The following is a 25,702-nucleotide window of genomic DNA, read 5'->3' as shown; positions in this document are numbered from 1 at the left end:
AGCGCTACAATGTATCATACTACAGTTGCATATAGACGGTACTACAGCTGCAGTGCAGGTATATGCAAAGCCCAGTAGTTAATTAGTGCTACAAAAGGTGCAAAACAAATGTGGTGATGTTGAATGGGCAATGTTAGCATGCACAGAGACCTTTTATTGAGTAGCGCAGCGTGTTTATGATGTTGTTATTGAATGTTATGGCAGATTCCTTAACACCTGACTAGCAACGACTGTTGATGTTGTATTCCTGTAAAGTCTGGCAAGTTGCTGTACAAATAAGTGTACCTTATATCCAGATCTGAAGATGTACATTACCTTGTTTATAGAAGCTTTACATTCAGACACTTTGTGGGACACAGGTGTGCTAGCAGGAAATGAAACCTATTAAGTTTGCAACATAGGGAAAGCATGCAAAGCTAAAGCAAGGGAATGTGCACCAGTGACTAGTGGCATGCTTTTCAGGCTTGGAATTCCATGGGATAATGTATTTATACTGGTGTACTGTGGTAAACTCGTGATATCTCTGTATGTTTCTTTGCCCCCATCTATCTCCATCCATTTTCGGCTCATCATTTATGCTTCACCCTCTCCAGTTGTTCTTTTGCTGCTGCTTACATGTCTCCACAATGGCTGTCTTTATCTTTAACTTGCACACAGTGGGCTTGAAGAGTTGTTTTTTGTAACAGTTTATTAGTTTACAGAGTAAAGTAATTGTGGGTTATCTGCCAAAAGGGGTTTCCGAAATCCTCTTCATCGACGAGCATGTCAGCTGAAGATGTATTAGTTTGTTGTTCTCAGTTCAATCTCAAGAGTAAATGCAGTGAGAAGAGTTATGGCAGGCGGATATAGCAGAGAAAGCAGGTTTGACAGCTCGGGTCAGGTAGGTTCCCCCCCTCCACTGGGTCTGCTTCTCCATCCCACCTCTCTGCCAGCTGTAGATATCCTCACGCACAGGGGGCCTTGTTAAAGCTTTTACTGTCTTTGTTTAGTTACTTAGGAAACTGATAGAATGTGTACACCAGGTACAGCCTTTGAAACTTGTAGTGTTGCTGCATAAACAAACCTGAAGTTTGTACATGGGTATGATCTACATGCATGCCTTTGTTCCTCACTTAGCAGAAATACAGTAAAATTCTCAAGTTCATGCCATATTTGGAAACCGTTTACGTTGCTTTATATAAAATAATGGTGCAATGTCATAGCCTTCCACAAAGTCAACCATTACAAACCGTGTTATGGTTGATAATTCAATTACATTGCTGCTACACATACATTAATACAGCTGCTTTTTTGTTCAACAGGAGCTGTAATTCACACAGTGAATCCTGTACAGTTTAAACTGTAATCTTGTTCGATCTGTGAAACAAAAGGAAGCCATGCTGAGCTGAAACAAAGACAGAGACAGTCGGAACGTCTTATGGTTTTGTGGGAGATATACAGTCTTTTGTAATTGAGATCCTGAAATACAAATGGTTCCTAAGCAAAAGGTTTCTAGGCACTGGATTCAAATGTTGGCCAAAATCATTATTTTAATATCTTTATGTACTAAACTTGTATTATGACCATTTGACTATAGCAGTAAACCAACTCCCTGCTTTGTGTAATGTATGGTTCTTAAATTACTTTGTGAACAGTAATAAGAATTCTAGATTACCATATTTTTTTTTTGATTGCATCACGTGCAGCCTATTTTGATATTGAAAAAAATGAAAGTATGAGAGAAATGTTCACCTCCCTTCAGTTCACTTTCAAGATCATAAGAGCCACATTGATAATAAAGCTATGTGCTTTTGTTAGGCATTCTAACTCTATTAATTTTCTCCATTCATGTTGAAAAAAGAATATACTTTGAATGCTTACTCTGTTGTGAATGCTAGTAATTTGGGAGTTAAATACCAAATGGGACTTTTGTAAATATTAAACAAACTGTAAAAGTCAGGCCCTGCTGATAACAGCTGAAGAGAAAAGCCAGCAAAGCTTTTTTATAAAGAAAACAGATGGACATGCTGCCTGTCTGTTGAAAATGTATTATACAGTACTTCCAATCTGTCCTTTGAAATGGTGCCAATTGCACACTTTTCTGGGTATGCAGTACAAAAACAACATGCATGTTTTGTGAAGATTATTCCCGATCTTAACATGTTGTTAACTGCATTTAATGAACATTTGATATGTTACGATATCCTCCTTTGCTACTTTTTAAAAATTAAAATAAAGAAATACAATTAACTTATTACAATTACAATTAATTCTTATATATATATATATATATATATATATATATATATATATATATATATATATATATAAAGACATTCTCACATACAATACATAGTGAAAATGTTATGTTTATGTAACATGTTATGTAAGGAAAAGCTTATTTTTAAAGTTTAAAGATATCAATCACTTTTCAGTTATTGAGCCTCTCCTGAATTTTCTTGACTCTAATGATATTTTAGGATAATTATTCTAATAGATAACAAAAAGGACATTTACTGTTCTTTCTTCATCTCCACAAGTGATTGATGTTGTGTTAGTGCTGAACATCATAAAACACATTGGGAAATTGGCCTCATATCTACTACAGTACAGTGTTAGATTGCTCCTACTAACATGTTTCAGTAAACATGCCTACAACAAATAGAATTGTCAGTATTTTTTTCAAATGAACCAAAACATTATTTTTTCCCACAAAATACTATGCAACTTTTGATTGTGATGCAGTTATCAGAGGGTATTTAACAGCAGTGTTGTTTTGTTTTTTTTGTTTGATTTGTTTTATACAAATCCATCTTCAGTAATGCTGGCTTTAGAATTAGTTAAAGCATAGAAAGTTGTTATTGTCTTCTCATGGATTCATGCTTGCCCATTTGTAATTAATGTTGGGCATGTGGGCAAGTGTTGATAACTTTCAAATGTATTGTTTTAAATGTATTCAGGTTTATACTATATGACTTAAATATTAAATATTAGAAAATTAGATATTACTCATATTTCCTACTATAGGGGTGAATCACTGTAGAATATTGTCTGCATATTGGTATCACGTGATGTTTGAATTCATAGTTGTCCTCTGAATTCTGATCTCCCACTCAGTTCTTAGTAAGTTTACTTTTACATCATTTAATAGTACAAACATTATCTTACACTTTAAAAATGTAATGGATACCAGAGGTCTACTTGGACTGTTTATTTGCAATTAGATAAGGTTCCTTCCTAATACAGTATACGATTTCCTGATACTGAGCCAGACAATCCTGCTTTTACAAGTTAGGTAAACTATTTAAAAAAGAGATGTTGCAACAACAATCTCTGTGCTTTCTTTTCCATTGCAAAGCCTTTTTAGAACGTTATTATTAGCAGAACTCATTTGACTTTAGTTGAGCATCTAACAAGGGTAGGTGAGCTACTCACACAAGAATGAAGTAGCGATATAAAGTCCAGGGGAATTATGTGCTGAAATCTTTTATCAGTTTTTGTGACCCACATTTCAGACATTACAGATGTTCTCAGTTATTTTTCAGGCTAGTTCCTTTGTGCTGGCAAACATGTTCTCTGGCCATGTTATGTTTAAAAAAATTATAATAATAAAATTAATAAATAAAAATCTATAGCCGAGTTAATCAGGAAAAAACAAAGCATTTCCCCAAGATAAAAATGCCCTTTCGGTTTCAGATGACTTACCGGGAGTGGTAGGAGATTGGCCTGTGCTGTAAGGCCTTAGAAATCAAGCATGGGTGAGGCCTGGGATTAATTTATCAAGGCGACCCATACTTGGTTTCCGAGGCTCTGCGGAATTCAACAAATGGAAATGTGTTAATTTTAAACTGTGCATGTTCTTTTATGCTAAGTTATAGGAAAAATATAGTTAATGTGTTGTTTAGTTTTATAAATTAAGCACATATTTGCAAACTAATGTTTTTCAAAAATATTTCTTAATTGTGATTTAACAGCAGGAATTAGAATACATTGATTGATTAACAACATTGTAACTGCCCTCCATGATGTAAGAGTTCACTTTTCACATTCAATCTGAATGATGTAAAACACACAGACCTGGCTTTGTAATTTTTGTAACTGATTAAATCAATACAAGGTGGTATGAGGATTTCCATTTACCCCAGATGATTTCTAATGCCAAAAGCATATTGTGAGGAGTCTATATTTGACTATATTTTAGATTTTAAAACATTTCCATATGTTACCATCTCTTAAAAATATCTTCTTAGGGGTCACATAACTTTAACTGTTCTTTTTCTTTTCCTTTTACCGTTAACCCATGAGAAAGTACATTGTGGTCAAGCTGGCCAGGTTTTTCAATTAGGAAAAGACAACTGTGATGTTACAAGTGATATGAACCCCCCTGTGTTACACCCAGTGATTTCCTGACGTCTAATACTTTAACAGATGTACTGCATATTTCTGTGCAGATTAACCATTTCGTTGACGTGGTGGAGCATTCCTACCAACAACTAATATAGTAACACATGAATATTATTAACAACTACTGCATGACCTAATCACATAATCCAGCGAGCAAAGAGGATATTGTCATGGTTTATGAAGTAATACAAGGATACAGTGTTAACCAGTTCTGATTACTTGTTTATGTAACAATGCTAAGCAATAATAATAATAATAATAATAATAATAATAATAATAATAATAATAATAACAACTCTTTGCTTGCAAAGATTTCAATTTTCTTTGTTTGTTTCTTTGCTGCAGTTTTGCATTTTAGTTTTTTGTCTCTCACTTTTATTGCACTTGTCCATGGCAAAGGGGTCCAGTCGGCTGAGAATCTATTACACGGCTGTAAATTTGAATTGAACATTCATGGTCTTTGGCAGGTTGCCTAGCTCTGTCTTCGGATTTGGGAGTTCTTGTGTTTTTCTTCTTCAAGGTCAGAAAGGCAGCAGGCAGTACACAAGCAATAATGTTTAAAGAGATACAGACTTTTACTATTGGTCTGTAAGGAAACAGCCACCCAGGCTCTGGCATCCAAACGAAATGTTGAACCCCATAATAAATATGATGCCACAAAAATCAGAGTTATTTAAAAAAAAAAAAAAAAGACTTGCTCCATAATGGTTTAATAATGCACATTCTATATTTAGCATCTTTAAAGTGTAAATAATATATTTATAAATGGGATAATAAAAGTACAATTAGTGGCGTACAGCAAGTCTGCTAGTGGAGTTGTAAACTTCAACCCCCCAAGGTCTGCGGGTTAAAATGTGACCATGAAAACCCACCTATACTAAAATGCTGACTTAACTGACACCTATTTTCTATTTAGATTTTCATTGTTAAATGAACTGTAACCAGCTTGTTGAAGTTTAGATTTAGCATAGACAGAACAGACAGGTCTGTGCAGCCTCATACGATATAATCTCCATGGCATATCCTTAAAATAATTCCACACGTGTAATTAACAGAAACCTATCGCAGTGGTCTTGCTGTCCTTAATAACAATTTAGGGGTAAGCAGGTTTAAACTTTTTTTTTTTTTTTAACTCAATTAGTATAATTAACCTTTAGTCTCTAACTAGAATATATGTCAAATAGTTTGTTACACTTTGCACCATTATAATTGAAACAAGAATATATATTATATATTTCCGATGAGTAAAAATACACCACAAAAGTTTTATAGCTAGAAACGTGATTTCATTGAGTAGCAGAAATAATCTGTAAACCTTTACAAAATAACATATTTTATAGACATTGTGTTATAGCTATTTCAATTGCAGAGTGTGTCATCATATCACTGACACTGATACAGGGGTATTTGTACAGAAAAAATCTTACTGTTTAGTTTGGGGCTAGTTCTGTTGCTATGTGTCTGTTCATTTCAGTATGTAGACATCTTGTAAACATGAACTAAACTATTTGTCTCACAACAGGATCTGTCATCCACAATACCTTTAGGTTTAACACCTTCCCCTATCTTTATATGATTCCCTATGACTATACTGTTCTAAGGAAACTCCATCGTTCTTACCAGTACAATCTTGACAGTAGTACTGTGCTGTACTTTATCACTGGTGTATTTTCTCTTTATTTATTGTTATAAACAGGGGACTGAGATTGATTATCTTGTTATGTATGGTGTTTTAGTAAGACACATTTTCAGTAACATCGGTAAAATAAATAAATAAATGGAAAACCTAGACCTGGTACAGGTATTGTTGTGTTTGGTTTAAGATTACAAAGAACAGTAAAAGTTTAGTTTTCTGCATGTTTTATAAAAGACAAATGCTTAATCTTATCCTTAATGACAGTTGTACCTTTTATAACAGATTTTACATCCAGAGACACACATTGTTTTTGCATTAGCAGTGCTATAAACTAGCACCTTCTGTAGACATGCCATTGCTCCATGTTATTACAACTTTCATGGGTCAGTACTTTTGTGTGGCGAGCCATTTTTCAACCTCCTCCAAAAGAACTGGAGAAGACTGAATGAAGGTTTATTTTCTTACAAACTGTGTGAACTTGCACATGTTTGATGGCCTTGAATTATGCCATTAAACTCCCAGGTCACAACTACTGCTCCATAGACAGTTAATCATGCCCTTTAAAAAATGTAGAACTGTTTTAATGCACAGTACACCCACTTTGCAATATTACTGCCATGTAGAGTGCATCTAGCCAGAAGTAGCAAACAGATGTTGATAAAACAAGAATACTGTTTTGTTAGTTTAAGTCTGCACCAAAAAGTGTGCTTGTTTCTTTTTGCAACTAAGTATTAGTGAAATAAAATAGATAAAAACAGCCTATTTCAAAATACTTGGCTTGGCAAAAGAAAACCAAATTAATTTAATTCACCAACATCATTAAGGCCCACAGGATCTTCACATATTTGGCCTGAATACTATGTCACTTAAATTCACCTTGCAACACTTTTAATGCCTCACACGAAGTAGACAAATTGGCATCTGTTTAAAAAGTACTGAGAATAACATTTACAGTATTTATTGTACTGTTACTTTCCTTGGCACCAACCAACATGTCAAGTAGAAAATAATTGAAAAATATCTTGAACCATTGCGACACACCCAAATATAAATGTATGTTGTCCTTTAACCTATGCCTCAAGGTTAAGATTCATCTAAATCAAAACCTTTTACTTTATGAAGCCAGAAATTTTTTATTTTCAAATAGTAGCTCATTGCTGACTCAAATCCATTGAAAATCATGAGTTAACAAACCACGTAATGAAACAAACTCACTGTGCAGCACATGATCAGAAATGTAAACTTTTTATTTGTTTAAATTCTGTTCATATTTTTTTCAGTGACCTGGATAAAGGTCATCATTCACTCAATTCACTGAAATGTCTTACTAGCACATACAGGTTCATTACTATTGTTTGTAGTCTCATAAAATAGTTTAATGATATAAGTGGCCATTAAACCGATGCACACGTTAGTTAATTAGGTTTTACTGCATGCCTTGGCAGTGATGCATTGTTTGTGACAGAGGGGCCTTTATTTTTCAAGTCTCTGTATCGAGCAGTAATATCGACAGCCAGTAAAACGGTTACTAGGTTAACAAGAAGTAAATGATCAGACATTTACACAGCTGACTGAAGACCAATTGAACCAAATGTGGTAGAATAAAAAGCTTCCATCACTTAAAGTTTGCGTCCACGTAGGTTGCTTCCTAAGAAATTGTCTTAGTTTCTTTTTATTTATTTTTTGTTAGTATTCAGTGTTAACATGAATTTCTAGTCAGTGGAAGATACAGTTTTATCCAACAGGGTATACAGTAGTGTCACGCTCATCCAGTGGCGATGAAGTCTCCGATCTGCTATTACAAAGGCTATACATATTATTGCCACATGATATGTTAAGAGTGACAATCACAGCATTTAAAATAATTACAGTATATCACTGGGAATAACCAAGTAATGTATATGTATTATTATTATTATTATTATTATTATTATTAAAAGAGAGTATTACCCTCTCCAGCCTTTTTATGTACAGTATGATTACTAGTTTTCACCAGACTGCCCAAGTTGCCTTTGAACGCATTAGCTGGTTGTGGCCATCTTGGCTGAATGCATTTAGATTATTAAAATGAGATTAGGAGAAATCAGTGGAGAATTAAAATTACAAACAGACCCAGCCTTTGTTAGCCCACACAGGGCTCAGCATGTTCTTACATCAGCAGTACTCCATTTCACTTGTCAAGTTTTCATGTTGTTCCAAGTGTACAGTTCAAGAGTTCCGGCGTTTTTTAGCCATAGTATACAGGTTGATTTTAAAGTGTATAGATATTGATCACTTCATGTTTCTCTCGCAAACACTACTGAACTATATTTAATTTTCAAAAACCAGCAGGTTATAATCTATATCAATCAGGTTCTTGTTGCTTTCATATATCATTTAAACTAAGCATACCCCTTCTGGAGCTGTTTACGTTAAAATGCTATACAGCAGTATTTCATATTTAAGATATCCAGTACATTTTGTAAGAGAGATAAAACTTATATATATTAACAAAATAATATCAGAGTGGGATATTCATGTTATAGATGTGGCAGGCAGTGAATAAAGGGGGGGGGGGGGGGGACTTCTGATGACAACGTCGCTAGTAAAACATGACATCAATATAAATGTATCATGTTTAATTCTACAGTACCCAGTGATTCTCTTTTCTATATGTCTAAACAACTACCCAATTTCTATGAATTTTGGTAAGGGTTTCTTTGAGAATATTTGAATTTGTGTATTCGGTCCTATTTACATTTTTTTCATATATCTGTAGCTCTGTTTATCCATCTTTGATGAAACGTGGCGAGGCCGTTCTTAAGCACAATGTACTTAGCCAATCAGAATCTGGATTACCCATCAAGTTTCTGATGAAATGCTAATTCATGGCCTTTCATAGCTTTTGGGTTTGAATCCATGTCAATCCAGTTCACAAGTGAAACAATTCTGGTGCGCAACTTGGCCCCCACATGCACATCACAAAACCCCTACACAACTCACTATTGGCAGTCTCTTCCTGAGAGTGGCCCAGGACTGAATGGCAGCGGGTGTGCAAGCACACCTTAATGCATACTTAGCATGTGCCTTTTTACATGTCATGAGCCATAAAGTATTTATTACAATATAAGTGTATCAGCTTTTTTTTACTGTAGACATTTTGCAGAACATTTATGTGTGGACATTTCATTTACATAGATTGGAAAAATTGCATATTAAATGTGTGTTAAAGTTTATATGCAGGGTGAGTGATACTTGTGGAAAAGTACAGTAACACCTTTCTTCTATAGCAAGCTGCCATCTCAGCTAACATAAGTCTGCTTTTACTATTTGTTTCCTACCCAAAGTTCTGTGTCTTGCATTTGTTTTATTTGCCACAAGGTATTTATTTTACACTTCACAAAACGTTATTTAATGTGACTGGCATCTGTTTGGATCAAGAAAAAGATAAGTGAAAATCCCTCAGTTCCTGTTTCTAAAGACAGTGGAAAAAAACACCACACTTTATTGGCCTGACATGTATAATAAGCTGCAATGATGTTTGTAACATAACCTTCCTTCGGTTTATGATGGTGGTTGATAACAGTATGTTGAACTTAGGTGCTTCAGATAATTCTTAATCGTTGCACTTAATAGTCAGTGCCAGTCCTCAGTTAGTGTATTTCAATAATATTTCTTTCTTGTGTATGCAGATACAATCTAGTATTTGGCCCTGGAATGACAACCTTGAAGGATCTCCTTAAGGGGAAGAGTTTCTTGGGGTATTAAATGTGGAGACAGCTTTAAAGTCTGATTGGGAGACTAGATGTCTGTAAGCCATTTCCCCTTCTGCTTTCAGCTAGCTCTATTGATGAGAATTGTGATGGAATCTTTTGTGCTTCGTTGAAGATCTGTTTACAGAGCAACATGCCTTGGCTTTAACTGCATTCTGTGCTCTCCCCGGGAAATGTCTGAGGAAATAGGCTTTTGTTCATTCGTGAAAGAAGAAATTTAGGGGAAGATGTACTAAAGTGTTGCACATGTCGCAATAGTCGCAAACCAGTTGTAAACGAGTCGGAAGTCTTGGGTGAAATGTACTAAACAAGCGCAATGCTGTTAGCAACTTTTTAAGGAATGCTTTGCGGCAGCAGTTTTTCTTTGCGGTTCAACCTTAGATGAATATGTAATTATGGGCATTCCTGCATAAATTCACAAAAAGGGGGCGGAGATAGTGCAAATGAGGGTTCACAGATATTATAATGAGATGTACTAAAGCTGCCGACAATTGCGACACTTACAATTGCATCAATTTGTTAAGAACTTTTGAAAGCACGTTTTAAACAGTCGCAATTGTTGCTGGCATTTCCCAGTCTGCTTTTTCTCGTGCATTGCCAGTTGTGTTCAATGCATGTTTGAGGCGAACACCTAAGTACCTAATTTTCACTAAAGTCAGGGTGTACTTATAAGACTTGAAAACAAATTTCTTTGACATTTCTGGTTTTCCCAGCATGTTGGGAGCAATAGACTGCACGCATGTGCCACTAACCCCTCAAACTCATTCCGAGCATCTGTGTAGGACCATGATCTATTGTGTGTTAATTATCAAGGCTACTTAGTAGACCAAGTTAAAAATAATAATAATTCAAATAAAATAAAAAAAGCCTAAAATCATTTAGTTTCAATTAAAAATAATCTTTCATTTGCATTGTACACCAATGTGTACAATGCAGCAGCATGATTTTTTAAAATTTTATTTTCACTTCAGAAGAATAAGATTGTGATATGAAAATAACACCTAAAAAACTATTCCTTTACCAACAATATTACTATCGAGAGAGAGAGAGAGAGAGAGAGAGAGAGAGAGAGAGAGAGAGAGAGAGAGATTTCAGAAGGATAAAAAGTAGTGGGAGAGTAAGAAATGCTTAGTAAGGGATAAAGTTAATATTTATGAAAATGTATCTATCAGCAAATTTCAATGTACTATTCATTCAATTTGAATATTGAATCACTTTCAAACATATGTTTAATTATTTGCTTTCCCTTCTGATCAATTACTGTAGAGCTATACAACTAAAATGTTTAGGTTTTGACTTATAGCTTGGTGTTTTTCTTAAATCCTGTTAAACCATTAGATTTCAAACAGTTTTAACAGCTTCTGTAAATAATATTGTGAATGCCAGATAGACTTGTGAATATTGTGAATGCCAGAGAGACTGGCTTCTCCACTGTGGTAATGGAATCTGTTGGCTGTGTGCCTTTTCTTATTCTCTTGGCTGGCCTCTCTCTTCCATCTGTCAGTTTTACAGGAAATCAACAGACAGCAAACCACAAGTTGCTCCTGATGTGCATTTTGAACTATTCCTTAAGGTACTAAGATTCTATGGGAGGAGAACCAACAATGTTGTTTTCTCCTGTTTGAGATTTTTCCTTTGAATTTAAATTTTTTAAAGCCAAGATTTTTTTTCTTGTTTCATAAATGTAATAATAATAATAATAATAATAATAATAATAATAATAATAATAATAATGATTGAAAAAACAAGGGAAATGTAAATTTAGTCTCATTACCTTTTTATGCAACATGTGTTTTTCTCATTACTGTCTTAAAGTACAGGGTGAGATACAGGGGGCAAAGCAAGTACAACTTGTTGACTGGATTGAAAAGCCACAACTGTTTAAATCATTAACTGACGCTGTTTTCAATATATTCAGTCAGGGAAGTGGGAAGCGTATATTTTTATTGACCATTGTGTCAGGAATCAATGCTGCTTAATTACAACCAATACAGTAGTGTAGTTGTGCATAGCTGTTAACAAGAGGATCCTTTGATAATCCCTTTTAGTAAATTAGCAATTGGTCGCCATATTGATAAAGGGTTAAGAAAAAAAAGGTCTCCTTTAACATTCACACAGAACAAAACAAAAGAATTCAAACACTGTACTTGTGAAGCAAAGTACTAACTTACTTCTAAATTACTGTCATTAGTATACCTAGACCAGTTAATTGCTTTGCTTGGAATGCCATTCAAATAGATTATAGACTACAGCATTAACTAAACATTCATTTTTTATGTCATTAGCTTCTTTTATAGATCCTGTTGTAGTATCTGGTAAAAGCTAGTAAAGGAGTTGGAATATCTTTAACATCCTGTAATGACTTCACCAAAGCTTTTCATTTACCTTAACTTCACATGCATACTTCATTTTGTGAAGAAGTAGGTAATAGAAACTTTATTTGAACGTTTTAACTCCACTCATTATCTTTTGCGAGCCTGTCGGGGCTGATATAGCCAGCAGCAGATAATTTCCTATGAATGCCCATGGAGATTTTCTTGAAGAGAGACAGTAATGATTGTTGTTGAAACCAGACAGGATAGTTCAAGGTTGTGATTCTGGATTGGCTCACTTAATCATTAGGAAAACCCATCATAAAACCTCACTCTGAAAATAGCCAGCCTGGAAATATTGAGAGCTTTGACTTCTGAGCCTGTAAATGTAGCGTCAGTCTGGCAAAATCCTGTTAATTACACCAGTAGTGCAATAGTTGCCCCTAATTGCATGAATGTGACTGAGCCCATTACAGTTTATTGGATCTTTATATTATATTCATTCTGCCAATGGGTCATTTTGAAAACAGTTGTAATGGAAAGTCATAGTTAGTGATGCTGTTTACATGAGCCCTTAATAATATAATGACTATTGCAGTGGTCCAAAAGCAGCTGAAAAGGAGGGGTCTAGCAAGGGTAATTCACAATGTTTGTGCAACACTTACATTCAGACATGCAAAGGTACTGTCTCATCAATGCACAGGTGAGGTTACATTTTTGCTTCAGATTCATGTATATCCTCGGTAATTGCAATTTGTATCACAACCATGATGCTGGCCAGTCTCTATGCTTAATCTCATTATACAAATTATTTTCCATTGGTAATTATAAAATAAAAACAAATTCTAATCACTCACATCTGGGCAATAAGAGACAGTAATGCTCATTGCTGTTGCTTATTAAATGAATTATCTATCAGAATGAGTAATAATATCCAATATTTTATGTTACCATAGAGAACAAGAGAAATTCTTTGAAAAACATTTCAACAAGAGTCTTAATAAATGTGGAGAATATATATATATATATATATATATATATATATATATATATATATATATATATATATATATATATATATATATATATATATATATATATATAAATAAGAATATAGCTGGCATAGAACCAAGTACAGATTGAGGTATGTAGACAATTGTGTGGGTTGATGTTCATAATGGAAGAGGTAACTGCTGCTGATGTTCTGTGTTACCAGTCCACAGAGGTAGAAACCTATAGAAAACTGTAATGTGGATTAATTAATTGAGACCACCAAACCAATTTCACCGCAGCCCTGCCCAGCCCCATGAATCCAGTTTTACTAAACCATTTAGAAGAATACAAAAAATAAAGATGACAGTCAGGCATTGATGTAGAACTCTCACAGTCTTGCCAGTTCAGCCATGAGGGAAAAGACAACTGTGAAATGGAACAGGGAGCAGGAGTATGATATTAAATCGATTCATTTATAGCTACACCCCTCATTAGCACAAGGTAATAGTTGCTTTCATACAGGTTATCTATTGACCCTTGTTGTGTCTGGTGCTGCCCTGTGCAATATAACCAAGTGGGCTATTTTACAGCTTGCCTTCCAGTTCAGTGGCTCCCTCTTAAGCCCCATTAACAATGACATAAATTAGTCAGCTAATTATGGTTCATGGCACAAAGTAGGTCTGCAGTTATGGGTGGTAATTAGTGGTGCCTTTTGACACAGAAACACCGGGAGGTCTTTGCCAATAAGTACCTTCCATCAGCATACAGCATATTCCTATCAGATCGTTTAATTCATCCACATTCATGAAATGTCTGAATGCTTAATTTCAAGTACATGTGCGGCTCGGTTGTGGAACGCTATTCCGGTTACCATTAGGCAGGTTGAAACATTGGATTCTAAATTGAAAAATTGAAGGCATACGTTTTTAAATGTGCTTTTATATAATTGGTTGTACAGTAACTGGAGTGCACATATATATATATATATATATATATATATATATATATATATATATATATATATATATATATATATATATATATATAGATATATATAGATATATATAGATATATATATAGATATAGATATGCCTGGGATGCCATGGTATGAAGGGTGCGATCTAAAAATAAATGTGTATTGTATTAACACTGTAAATATACTGTGCAACTGCTAAATAAATACATGTTATGTCACCTTAATGTATTTAGTAACATACCTTCAGGAAGTATATTACATGAAATTTAAAGCATTGATTTATAAATCTATTTTATTTTGGTTCAATGCCAATTCAATACTGTATGAACCACAGCCATACCTAAAGCAGGTCACAGATTACAGATGTAAAAAAAGTCCTGCAGGTAGTAAATATAATACTACCTAATTTTTAACCGTAATCTTTCCCATTGCAGACGTTAATGAATGTACCACTGACAATGGGGGCTGTCAGGACCAGTGCTGCAACACCATTGGGAGCTATTACTGCAAGTGCCCTTCAGGCCAGCAACTCGGGGAGGATGGGCAGTCATGTGAGGGTAAGTCATTTTCAGAAGTCATTGTTTTGCAGGTTTGCAGTGGTTGGCCAATATATCTTCAAAACAAATCAAGAAAAGACTAAAATTTAGTCATTTACAAAGAGAGTTTAAATGTATTCAATCCAGCATTCCTAAAGTAATAAAAACACATAGGGGCTATTTAATTCATATAAACGATGGTAGATCTAAATATAGACATTGTTTAAACCGCTCTACTCACAGTAGATAAATATAAACTTTTCATATGAATGAGAAAGTGAACTTATGCTTTGCCAAATCGGTATCATTCCACTAATATATCTTATAGTGCCTTGTGAAAGAAGCTCAAAGTTCAGCATCAAAACCTTAGAAATGTCAAAACAATGTTCAGATCTCCCCAAGGTGCCTGAGAAGGACAATGTATCCAACACCCTCAATACACAACCAAATTCAACAGGTGCGTACCAAACAGTGCATTCTAACTAGGAGGTCATTTTCTCCAAAGCTGAATAAACATATTATCAGTCTGTCAGTTAGATTCCATGAAGCTTTTTGTCTTTTTTCTGACATGCTTTCATCTATGAAACCTACTCCGGGCATATTAAGCAATTAATGTCTACAACAAAAGCATTTTTGTATTTAACAAATGCAGCAATACTTATTACCTTAGAAATTCGAGCCAGCTGACCCTTAGGGATCGGTTAGACTTCAGAGCTATGCCATGTTTCCTGATACTGCTGGCTATGACCTCTTACCTCTGTTGTGTCGTAGGATAATGTAATAACCACGTATTGTATATGCTCTGTGTGCTGAAGAAAGGTATCCATTTGTAAAAGAATGAATGTCCCAGGACACATCCTTTCGGATGAGATGTAAAACCGAGGTCCTATTGTATTGCAGCAACAGATTTATAGTTCACCCCCTAGTTTGTAAGTCACTTTGGATAAAAGCTTCTGCTAAATAACTCATTATTAGTAGTCGTAGTAGTAGTATTATTAGTAGTATTATTATTTGTATTATTATTGTCTTCCCCTCATTATTCATCATTTTTACACATACATTTACATGACGTGGACTAACCAAAAATCATCTTAATCTTATATCGGTATACAATCAACCACAGACATGTGTGTTACTTCCCAGACAAAGGTTAAAATAGTTACACAATTCTGTGGAATATATTAACGAAGACACTGAAAAGTTATATTTTATATGAAGTTAAGATGGTTAAGTTACTCTGTTCATGGGAACACCATTCTGTAATGATAAGGAATTACTATAATCACAATCTGCAAACATATTACTTTTACTCTTAATAAATTGTCATTTTGCATGTCTCTTAACTGGCATATTTGAAAGGAAAGTGGAAAATCTTCTTTTGTGCATCATAATAGAGATGCTTAATGGAAATTAGGTTAGGGGACAGAGAATGGCACATACCCAATCTATGTAATGTAAAAACCCTTCCCTCCTCAAAAGAAATAAATACTCCTATTTGGAAAAATATTAAACCTACACACAGATTCTGGACAGAATAAATATGGTTTTGAAATACTGGAAAACCTATAAGCACAATGGTAAAAATAGTGTGTTTAAATACCTCCTCTGTGGACAACTATGGAAAAGAATCACCATTTCATAATTTATGTACAGAAAGTGTTTTTTTTTTGTTCTTCTGAATAATATTAATGATAATTTGAGTGTTCCAAGATACATGTTTTAATCAAGTTAGAAGTGAAGAGATGGATGCCTTGGCAACCAACAGTGGACAACTTTTAACATCGCTTCATACAGAACACATGCACACATATGGAGTGGCTTAATTAATCTTAAAGTTAAAGAAAAACTAGACTAAGCAACTTGCGATCCAAAAGGCCTATGAGGATCCAATAGGCCTTTGCTTACAGAATCTAGCATTTGATGTATGTCTGTGAAATAGTTTAAACTCCAGGGAGGGTTCCCAGTTTAAACAATCTCTGTATTTTGATCTACCACCCATATTAATGAAATAGATCCCTATGTCTCTTGATTAATTTTGGAATGCCGCATTGAATTATTTCTTCCCTTCCGCAGTCAGCATGAGATCTACAAGCTGTACCACACTTTACAGGTTCATCCTAGAATAAGCAGCATGCTTATTTTCCATAGCAAGTTATTCTCCCAGCCCACTCTGTACTATACATTGTCAGGCTTTAGAAGATTGGAATCAATGACCTTAGTGGCCAAGATGCCATGCTGATTTAACTCCTCAGCTGTCATTTTCATGAAAGAGAGTAAAGAGAAATATGTCTAAAAATGGGGATAAAATACCCTAGCAAAGCAAAGTATGGCTCAGTCGAGATAGCAAGAATTGTACTCTTGTTATGTCATCTGTTATCATGACATTAGGAATGTTGGTCAAGATTTTTGGCAGCTGTCTGGGAACAGTGACATCAAACTGAAGACATGCTTTGAACACATTTCAAATACAGTATGCATAATTCTTTTTCTCAAAATTCTTCTAACTTTGAAGTGCTGTCTTTTTACCCCTATGCAGTACTGTACACTACTATGCTAATTGCTTGGTATATTCTCAAGGGCCTGTAGGTTGCAGGTTATGATTACATTTTGTAAGATCAATTGGTGCTGAGGTAGCAACAAGTCAGGAGATGAAGGATGCGTTAGGAAAACAGGCATGGTAGATTTGTTTAGTATATGTGCAATTTCATCATCCTTTGAGGAACATCCATCTCTAAAAGTGCCTCTGCTCTCCAGAGACTAATCTAGGAATGGTACTGATATACAGGACAGTACACTGTGGTTTCTGTCTTCCTTTTCTTAGTTTCACAAGACTGTTGGATCTTTTGTGAGTGACCATCAGAGAGCATTTAAAGTCTGTTAATAGAGCTGTAGGGCTTCTATGCACTTTAATTTATCATTGCCTTTGCTGTTTTTCCATGGCGTCTTCACATTGCTAGCTTAAGGGGACTCTTTTAAGACAGAAAAGTATGGCTTTTTTTTTTTTTTTTTGTAAATTAGTGGTTTATCCAAACTAATTGTATGTCTAAAACCACCACTATCACAATCACATGTGCTTCTGTTGTTCGGTAATGCAAAACAGCAATTCAATTAGAATTCATTTCAATTTGATGCCTCATTTTAAAATGTGACGCCTTAAAATTGTGTTCAAAATTAAATCCTGGCATGGTAATCATCAACCAAAAACAAATTATAAACTTCTATGTACTTTTCTTGGAAGTTTATGAAAAAAAAAAAAGAATATGCATTTGGCATTTTCCAGTGAAGTACATAAGTAGAGGCTGTCACAGCACATTGACAATCACAGTAAACAAGCTTCATTTCCCTTCCAGATGACGATGAGTGTGCTGTTGTGAATGGAGGCTGCCAACAGACCTGCGTGAACACTCAAGGATCCTTCTCCTGTGAATGTGGTGCAGGATACAGGCTGCACACTGATGGGCGCACTTGTATCAGTAAGTCAATGTTGGGCTGATTTGCTATTCTGAAACCTTGTGAAAGCATGTGCCAAATTACAGCTGGAATATGTTGACAAGTAGTTCCCTTGAAACCACTCCACTAAGGCAGGTGGTTGACAACAAACCAAATATTCTTAACTGTCAATGCAGAATAAAAAAAAAACTTTACTAACCATTATTGAATGAAAAAATTCACTAAAATATATAGACTACTTAAAATCTATTATAATGTTACTTGATATCTATGTGTATCAGTAATACCCTCCACCCCTACTTTAAACAAATTACAATCTGTTCTTACTCAGTCTTATCCAAAACCGCACATATGACAATGCTGTCTTAAATAAGGAACTGTTAACAAATAACAAAGACTGTTCTATAATTTAAGTCATGTTTGGGGTGAAGTGTCACCTTTGTAGCCTATTTGAGCCTTCATCACAAAGTTTTCCTAATAAATATGGAAGTGTTCACATTGCCAAATGCTGCTTGAATTACCCCCTTTGTGTCCCAAGAGCTGTTGAACTTTAGTAGCTATTTTATATAGCAACACTTTTTTAAATGATTGTCAGAGATAAATGACAAAAGCTGCCAAGTCTGCTTGAAGTATTAAGATAGCTTTTCTAAATGTTAAAATCTGAATTTAGTTTTTGAACCATTTTACTTCAATTGACAGAAGTAATAAAATGGAAAAAAACAGTAAATCCAGGTTACTAACTCCAGCAGTCTGTTGAGCTCATCAATTTATGGAACCCCTTCCCCTTCTTTGTGGTTCAGCTGTTATCAGTTCTTTCTTTAGGGGACCCTGTAGTCCTGGACCTGACTCCCTATATCAGCACTTAAATAAATCAACTCGGTTAACATGGATGGAAAGGACATTAGCTCGGGACATAGTGACGTCCTTTTGAAGACTTTTAAAATGTTATAGAATGTTCATATTATTGGGTGCCATTTTATAACTGTGATAGGCTATACATGTTTTATTACAGCTGCATTTGAGCCTAGATCTGTGGATTGACATATAAATGAAAAAAACATTTGACAGCCTGGTAGCACAGACAGGTCCTTCATATAAGGAGGTTCATTTGTAGTGTGTATTAGCTAGCTTCAACATGTTTGGCTGTGCTTTTTCTTTAATACATTAAATACAAATGCGGAATTGCCTCCCTTTTATTAGCATTTTATTCCACCAATACTTGCAATTGGGCAGTGCTGGTGGAATAAAATGCTAATAAAAGTGATTGGCATGTGTTAATATTTACTGGCAGGCATGACATGCCAACAGAACCCGAATACTGACAAACCAAAAACCAAAACAGACTTACAGGAGAAAAGTTACAGTATCTCAACGTTTAAATCCACATTTTCCATCTTGTTTCGTTGGTAGCACTGAGAAGGCAAGGTCAGACAATGACTAAAAAAACACGTTCAGGAACAAAAACAGAAAAACAGAAAAACAGAAGCAAAAAAATGCTTTTAAAAACGTTTTTTTTTCTACCGACTTTTTATGACCATCTTTGATTTTGTAATACAGTGAAATAAACCAAGGCAATAATACAAATACAACACAAACTGCTGTACAAATCAGTCCTGTAATTTGCAAAGCTGCATTTTGAACGCTTAAGTATTTGCCTTTGTGATTCCCAGCAGTGGTTATGCTTTGAAGTGTATGTTCCAGCTTTAAGGACTGAAATTGTTTAAGGTCAGTAGACTCACTATGCGAATAATTTTGGTCAATTAAACTACTTTTTTGTCTGCATCCCTTACATATGGATCTCTGCTATCACAATAATCTTCAAAGTGTTTTGAGTGTGATGGAGCTGGGCTTGGCATGCAAGCAAAGAAGTCCCATAGAGTTCCAGCTGCAGTGGATAATGCCTAGACATGGCTGCAAGATGAATGAGGTGAACAGGACTCAGAAGCAAAGCTGAAAGAAACCGGTTTGCTCTGGCTCTGTGTGATACCCTGAAGAACAAAACCTGTGCCTGTGGGGATTTGTCATTTTTTACTAGCTGCATACCTTTGCAATTTTAAAGATACAAATAACATTGCAAGAGGAACTATATTCACCTTGTCCATAAACATTACACATGGTAAAATTTATATTCATAACAGTACATAAAGTGATTTCAGGACGTTTCCAATGTTGTACCTTATGAATTGGGAAAACCCAGTTGTGAAAATTATAGGAAGGCACTCAATTCTTCTTCATGGCAGTATGTTCTTACTGTTTATTTTCTTCCTCCCCCTTCAACTAGCTGTGAACTCTTGCTCTATGAACAATGGTGGTTGTGAGCATGAGTGTGTAGATATTACTGAAGATCATTACAAGTGCCAGTGCCGTCCAAACTACCAGTTAAAAAGAGATGGCAAACACTGTGAATGTAAGTATTTTATTTTTCACAACATATATTACATATATTAATACACATTTAAAGATACGACATGCAGAAGTACAGTAGGCGCCTTATTACAGATGACCAAGGAACATTCAACTATGAACTGCAAACTTGCAACCTCAGGAGATACTGTATTTATGGTTAATAAGAATCTTACATTGTAATAACACATCAATTACACATGCGGTTGTGTAGTTACAATGCAACAACATGCTTCATACCCAAATGACAAATATTGGCAGTTGCTTGTGTTGATTGCAATTGTCAAGTGTTACCAGAATATGTGTAGCACCATACAGGTGTTGTGCAGTTAGATTCCATGTGTGTTTTTCTTTCTTATGATAATTTGCAGTAACAATGATGTGCCTACATTTTTACCGAAGGTCTTTTCTGACAATCAATTACAATCTCACTGTCACTTGTTGATGTACAGAGGTCAGTTCAATCATGTGTTTTTGGGGTTAGGTTTATTGATGTGTATTTTGGTTTTACAATCTATAGTGAGAGACCCGTGCATGGACAGGAACGGAGGCTGTGCTCACATCTGTACAAGTGAAGATGGGTTAGCGGAATGTGACTGCAGGCCTGGGTACCACCTGTCTGCTGATGGTAAAGGTTGTGAAGGTAAGAGGCTGAATAAGGAAACTGCTAGACACGATTACAGTACTTCAGATTCACATAGCTTGTTAAACATACCTTGAACCAGGAGAGGCGCACAGAGATTGTTGCTGAATAGAACAGTTTGAATATTTGAATATTCGTAAGTGCTTTTTCCCCATTTTCTATTTGCAATTATTGTCATTTCAGACATTGATGAGTGCAGTTCAGGGATTGCCATGTGTGCTCATCGCTGTGTCAACATGCTGGGATCCTTTACCTGTGTCTGTAACCCAGGATTTGAGCTGGGTGCTGATGGGAAACAGTGCTACCGTAAGTCTCAAATCATAAGTAATATCAAATCAATATAAAGTAAGATATAAAATAGCTGCAGTAAATCTGTTATCTTTTGATAGTTTTTAACTAAATTGTTGCTACCTCAAAGTGTACAGAGATTTCAAAGATGTTATGATTATAGGAATTCTTCTATTTCTAATGTGGTATCATAGCAGCTGAACAGACTGAATGTGAATCTCTATTGTATAGAGTTAGTCTTCAGAATGGGTAGCTAATCAGGATGTAGATACATTGCCCTCTAAAGACACCACTGTGTCGCTGTTAGTTCCCATAAGGTATGTGTTACACTGAATGTCTGAGCTGAGGAAATAGATCTTGGATTAAACAACTGCTAACAGTGTTTTCCCCCTGCAGGTATTGAAATGGAGATTGTAAATAGCTGTGAAAACAACAATGGAGGCTGCTCTCATCATTGTGAACATACTACCAGTGGGCCTCTCTGTTCATGTAACCAAGGTTACCACATAGATGTGGAGAGGAAGAATTGCATAGGTAATAGTATAATGTATAGGAGCAGCACTGTTCAACATACAACACTTTAACATATAAATTGCATCATCTTGTCATTGGCTGGATCTTGAGGATGTTTGCTTTTGCTCTGAATATTGTGCAGTGAAGAACAAAACAAAATGTAATAAACCAAATGTGTATTTATTTATTTTTATTTGATGTTCCCTGGTTAATTGCAACAAGTCTCAGGTTTCTGTGTAAAATGTAAACATTTATTTTGTAATATCCTATTCAAAGTAACCCAAGTAATGGGCAATCTACACGTCATGCTTATGTATTATTTAGGTAATGTGATGAGTCCAGTCATGGACTTTTGTGAATCGTGACATGAAAGTAGTTCTAATTCCCTATATATATATATATATATATATATATATATATATATATATATATATATATATATATATAATATTCTCATGTATGTAGACACTGGGAATTCCTGTAGGACCTTAATATTAAAACACTTCTTAGTTCAGATTTTGATTTATTACAGTTGCTATATTGCAGTACGTACACAAATGACTGTTTAATTAGAGGGGCTGTTCAGTTAAACAAGCACTTGTCTAGTAAAGGGTGATATTCAAGCCCTTGTCATCAGCATCTGTTTATTTTTGTCCCCCAGACACTGATGAGTGTGAATCAGGAGAGGCCTGCTGCAGTCAGTTCTGTAATAATTACCCAGGAGGCTATGAATGCAGCTGTAAAGCTGGCTTCAGACTGAACACTGACGGCTGTGGCTGTGACGGTAAGGGGGAGTTCTGGTGACAGACGCATGCTTGGATGTTATTCATCATAATCAGAGTTTCAGCATGTGCCACATTGGGGTAAGCCACAGATGAATTTTACATTTTAGCATTTTAGCATTTTACAGCACTGATCTATCAGCCAGGATTTCATAAACCACCTATCCATGTTCATGTATTTTTTTCTTAAAGGGAATGTGATATGCTAAAGTGTGAATGTGAAATCCTAATTTGCTGATCTCCTTAGGTCTTCTGATATGGTATCGAAACCTCTTCTTTTGCTTACAGATGTGGATGAATGTTTGGCTGACAATGCTGACTGTAATCATGAATGTGTCAACATGCTGGGATCATTCGAATGCTCCTGTCAAGAAGGGTTTAGACTGGATTTTGACAGAAAGACATGCATTCGTAAGTACTTCTCACTGTATGCACATGTGTTTCTTTAGGGGAGGGATCATACATCGTGTACAGTGGAAAAATACTAGTTACTGTGCCAAGTTCCTCAACAGACACAGAGGAACTATACTCTTTTGAGTCAGTGCAATTGTGTAGAGATGTATGAGACCTGCAATATGGTATTTGGAGTCTAAATGAGCGTGTTGGACTGATTCACCAAATTGTTGCATATTTTAGACCTTGAGAGGAAATGGGGTCATCAAATACCATGACCATACAGAGCCATGTGAATTGAATCCTTCCCTTCACATTGTGACCTTTGAACTCTGTTGACTCCACCTGTTCATGATAAAGTATAGAAGCCAGTGGAGTGAACCGTTCAAAGGTCACAATGTCACATGATTTCTCAAAAACCAATACATGGCAAAACATTTGCTGCCAGACCAGATGGAAGACAGTAACAGAAAAATGATTGAACAGAAACCTCAGTATTAGAGCAACGAAAAAGTAGAACCATTTACAAACATCGTAAAATGGTAAGGGAGGGATGAAAGACACAAAAAAAATAAAATAAAATGGATATGTAGCTTTAAATTGATGTTCCTTGATCATTTCTGCATGTGAAGATGGTGGCTGGTTTGCTATTCTGATTGGGGTCTGTCTCCAGCTCTGTATGACGATGATGGCCTGTATGAAGAGGAAGAGGAATTGGAGGTGGTCCGGCTTCCTGACCTACTGTTCCGAAGACCCCCGCAGCTCCTTCACTACACCGCCGCTCTACAATCTGCCTATGAGGAGGAAGAGTATGAGGAAGATATCAGAGGGGAACACACTCTCCTGCACAAAATTAGTAAGTGCCTAGGCAAGCCTTGTGCTTTCTGTCAGCCAATTCATATTGCATGTGGTATGCTAAATGAGAAATAAACATTGTCTACTAAAGCCTTCATCAGTGTTGTGTAAAAAGGTATATGAAAAGGTATACTTTTTTTGTGGAAATGGGAACTCAGTTGAAGAGTAGATTGCAAACCTCTAGATCATAACAGACAATAATCAGTAGTCTGATGGAAAAAAAGAGTTTAATAAAAGTGCTTTTTGTGTTTCAGTCTGTCTGGATAACACCTTTGGGAACGACTGCAGTTTGTGCTGTGAAGACTGTGAGAATGGTGGCGTGTGTAATCCTGACAGGGATGGATGTGACTGCCCAGCAGGATGGTCTGGAATTGTCTGCAATGAAAGTGAGTTCTTCACTAAGAGTGCTGCTGATATAATTCTCTGCACAGTTATTATGATTTATCTGCTGCCCACAGTGACCTTAAGTGCTTGGTTTCCATGGAGAGAGGTAGTACTTTGACAATGATTTGATTTGACCTTTATGAGCAAGCTTTAAACAAATATTTGCTTTAGAACAACATCATTTATAACCAAACAAGTTTATCACATAAAAATGCACAATTTATCATAACAGGAGTGAGGAGTAGTGGTTGTTTAAAGACAGTGTCATTTTCCTATATATATGTATATAAGGTCACTCTTGAAATCAGGACTTAAAGGATGTGTGTGTTGCAGTAAGAAAACCTCTGTTAAGAAAGGGAACAAGACCAAAAGGCTAAAATATGCACAAGAACACAGAAATTGGACTATGGAACAATGATCAAAGGTGCTTTGGACTATTGATGGATGGACAACGACACCTGTGCCTTCTGTCAGTTCTGTTGTCAATGCAACGCTTGTCGTCTTTCTAGTCCTTAAGGATATTATCTTCAAGTATTGCTCAACCTTGTTAAACAGCTTTTTGGGTCTTCCAGTCCTGGGTTTGTCAATTACAGGTGATGTTTCTCTGTACTTGTTGATTGTGCTTCGGATACCACACCTTGAAAATCAAGTGATGCAAGCTATTTCACTCAATGTTTTTCCATCTTTGTGCAAGTCAAAGTTGTTATAATAGTAGAATACACTAGTGGAGGCTTTGAGTAAATTGTTGATGCTCATAATGCATCAGAGTAGAGAAATGCAACATATCTAAGACTTTTGCACAGCATATATATAATAACTTTTTAACTGTGATAGTAATGGATGTTCTGTATCTTTGAACTCACAAAGAGCCTCTTAAGGAAATACAGTAGAAAGTTGTATGTTACTTGAATAACAATAAACTGGACAAGCACAGTCTATATTATTTAATTAAAAATGAGAGATGTTCGGGAAAAACAGAGAAAAGGGGACGTGGGATAGTATTAAATATAAGACCTAAGTATCTTGGTCTCTAAGCCACAGACGTAAAGGAGTGCCTTTCCTCTCACTAGTTACTTTCGATTAACATTACTGGCCCCCTATTTATTGTGCTTAGAATCCTTTGGAGCGTCACTTGTCTGAGTTTGAACCACAGCTTATACATTCATTTACCAGGAGAAACATTTTTTCCTCTATAGTGTTGTCTTTGACATATCTGTGCAAAGTATAAAATACTGCACCAGAAAAGATCTTCAAATGAAGAAAAGGGGATCAAATGATTTAGCATTTCTTTAAAGGGTTGTGCCAAAGCCATAGTCAACGATCCTTTTAACCTCTCACACAATCAAAACCATCACGCCTTTAGGGTTCATCACAGGGGGAGAACAAAGTCAGATGTGAAAAAA

At 35.5% G+C, this 25,702-nt stretch overlaps 1 protein-coding gene across 1 annotated transcript in view; it reads left to right on the top strand.

Moving 5' to 3' along the window:
- LOC117416941 (multiple epidermal growth factor-like domains protein 6) overlaps window positions 1–25,702 on the top strand; it is an 82,459-nt gene that overhangs the window by 34,409 nt on the left and 22,348 nt on the right. Inside the window, exons 5-14 of the mRNA XM_034028449.3 lie at window positions 14,487–14,609; window positions 17,939–18,061; window positions 20,320–20,445; window positions 20,962–21,084; window positions 21,268–21,390; window positions 21,769–21,906; window positions 22,547–22,669; window positions 22,956–23,078; window positions 23,734–23,916; window positions 24,170–24,301. Coding sequence (XP_033884340.3) covers window positions 14,487–14,609; window positions 17,939–18,061; window positions 20,320–20,445; window positions 20,962–21,084; window positions 21,268–21,390; window positions 21,769–21,906; window positions 22,547–22,669; window positions 22,956–23,078; window positions 23,734–23,916; window positions 24,170–24,301 — 1,317 coding nt within the window. The remainder of the gene's footprint in view (window positions 1–14,486; window positions 14,610–17,938; window positions 18,062–20,319; window positions 20,446–20,961; window positions 21,085–21,267; window positions 21,391–21,768; window positions 21,907–22,546; window positions 22,670–22,955; window positions 23,079–23,733; window positions 23,917–24,169; window positions 24,302–25,702) is intronic.

This window comes from Acipenser ruthenus, chromosome 12 (assembly GCF_902713425.1).
Source record: "Acipenser ruthenus chromosome 12, fAciRut3.2 maternal haplotype, whole genome shotgun sequence".
NCBI lineage: Eukaryota > Metazoa > Chordata > Actinopteri > Acipenseriformes > Acipenseridae > Acipenser > Acipenser ruthenus.
This window is presented reverse-complemented; position numbering and strand designations above follow the sequence as displayed.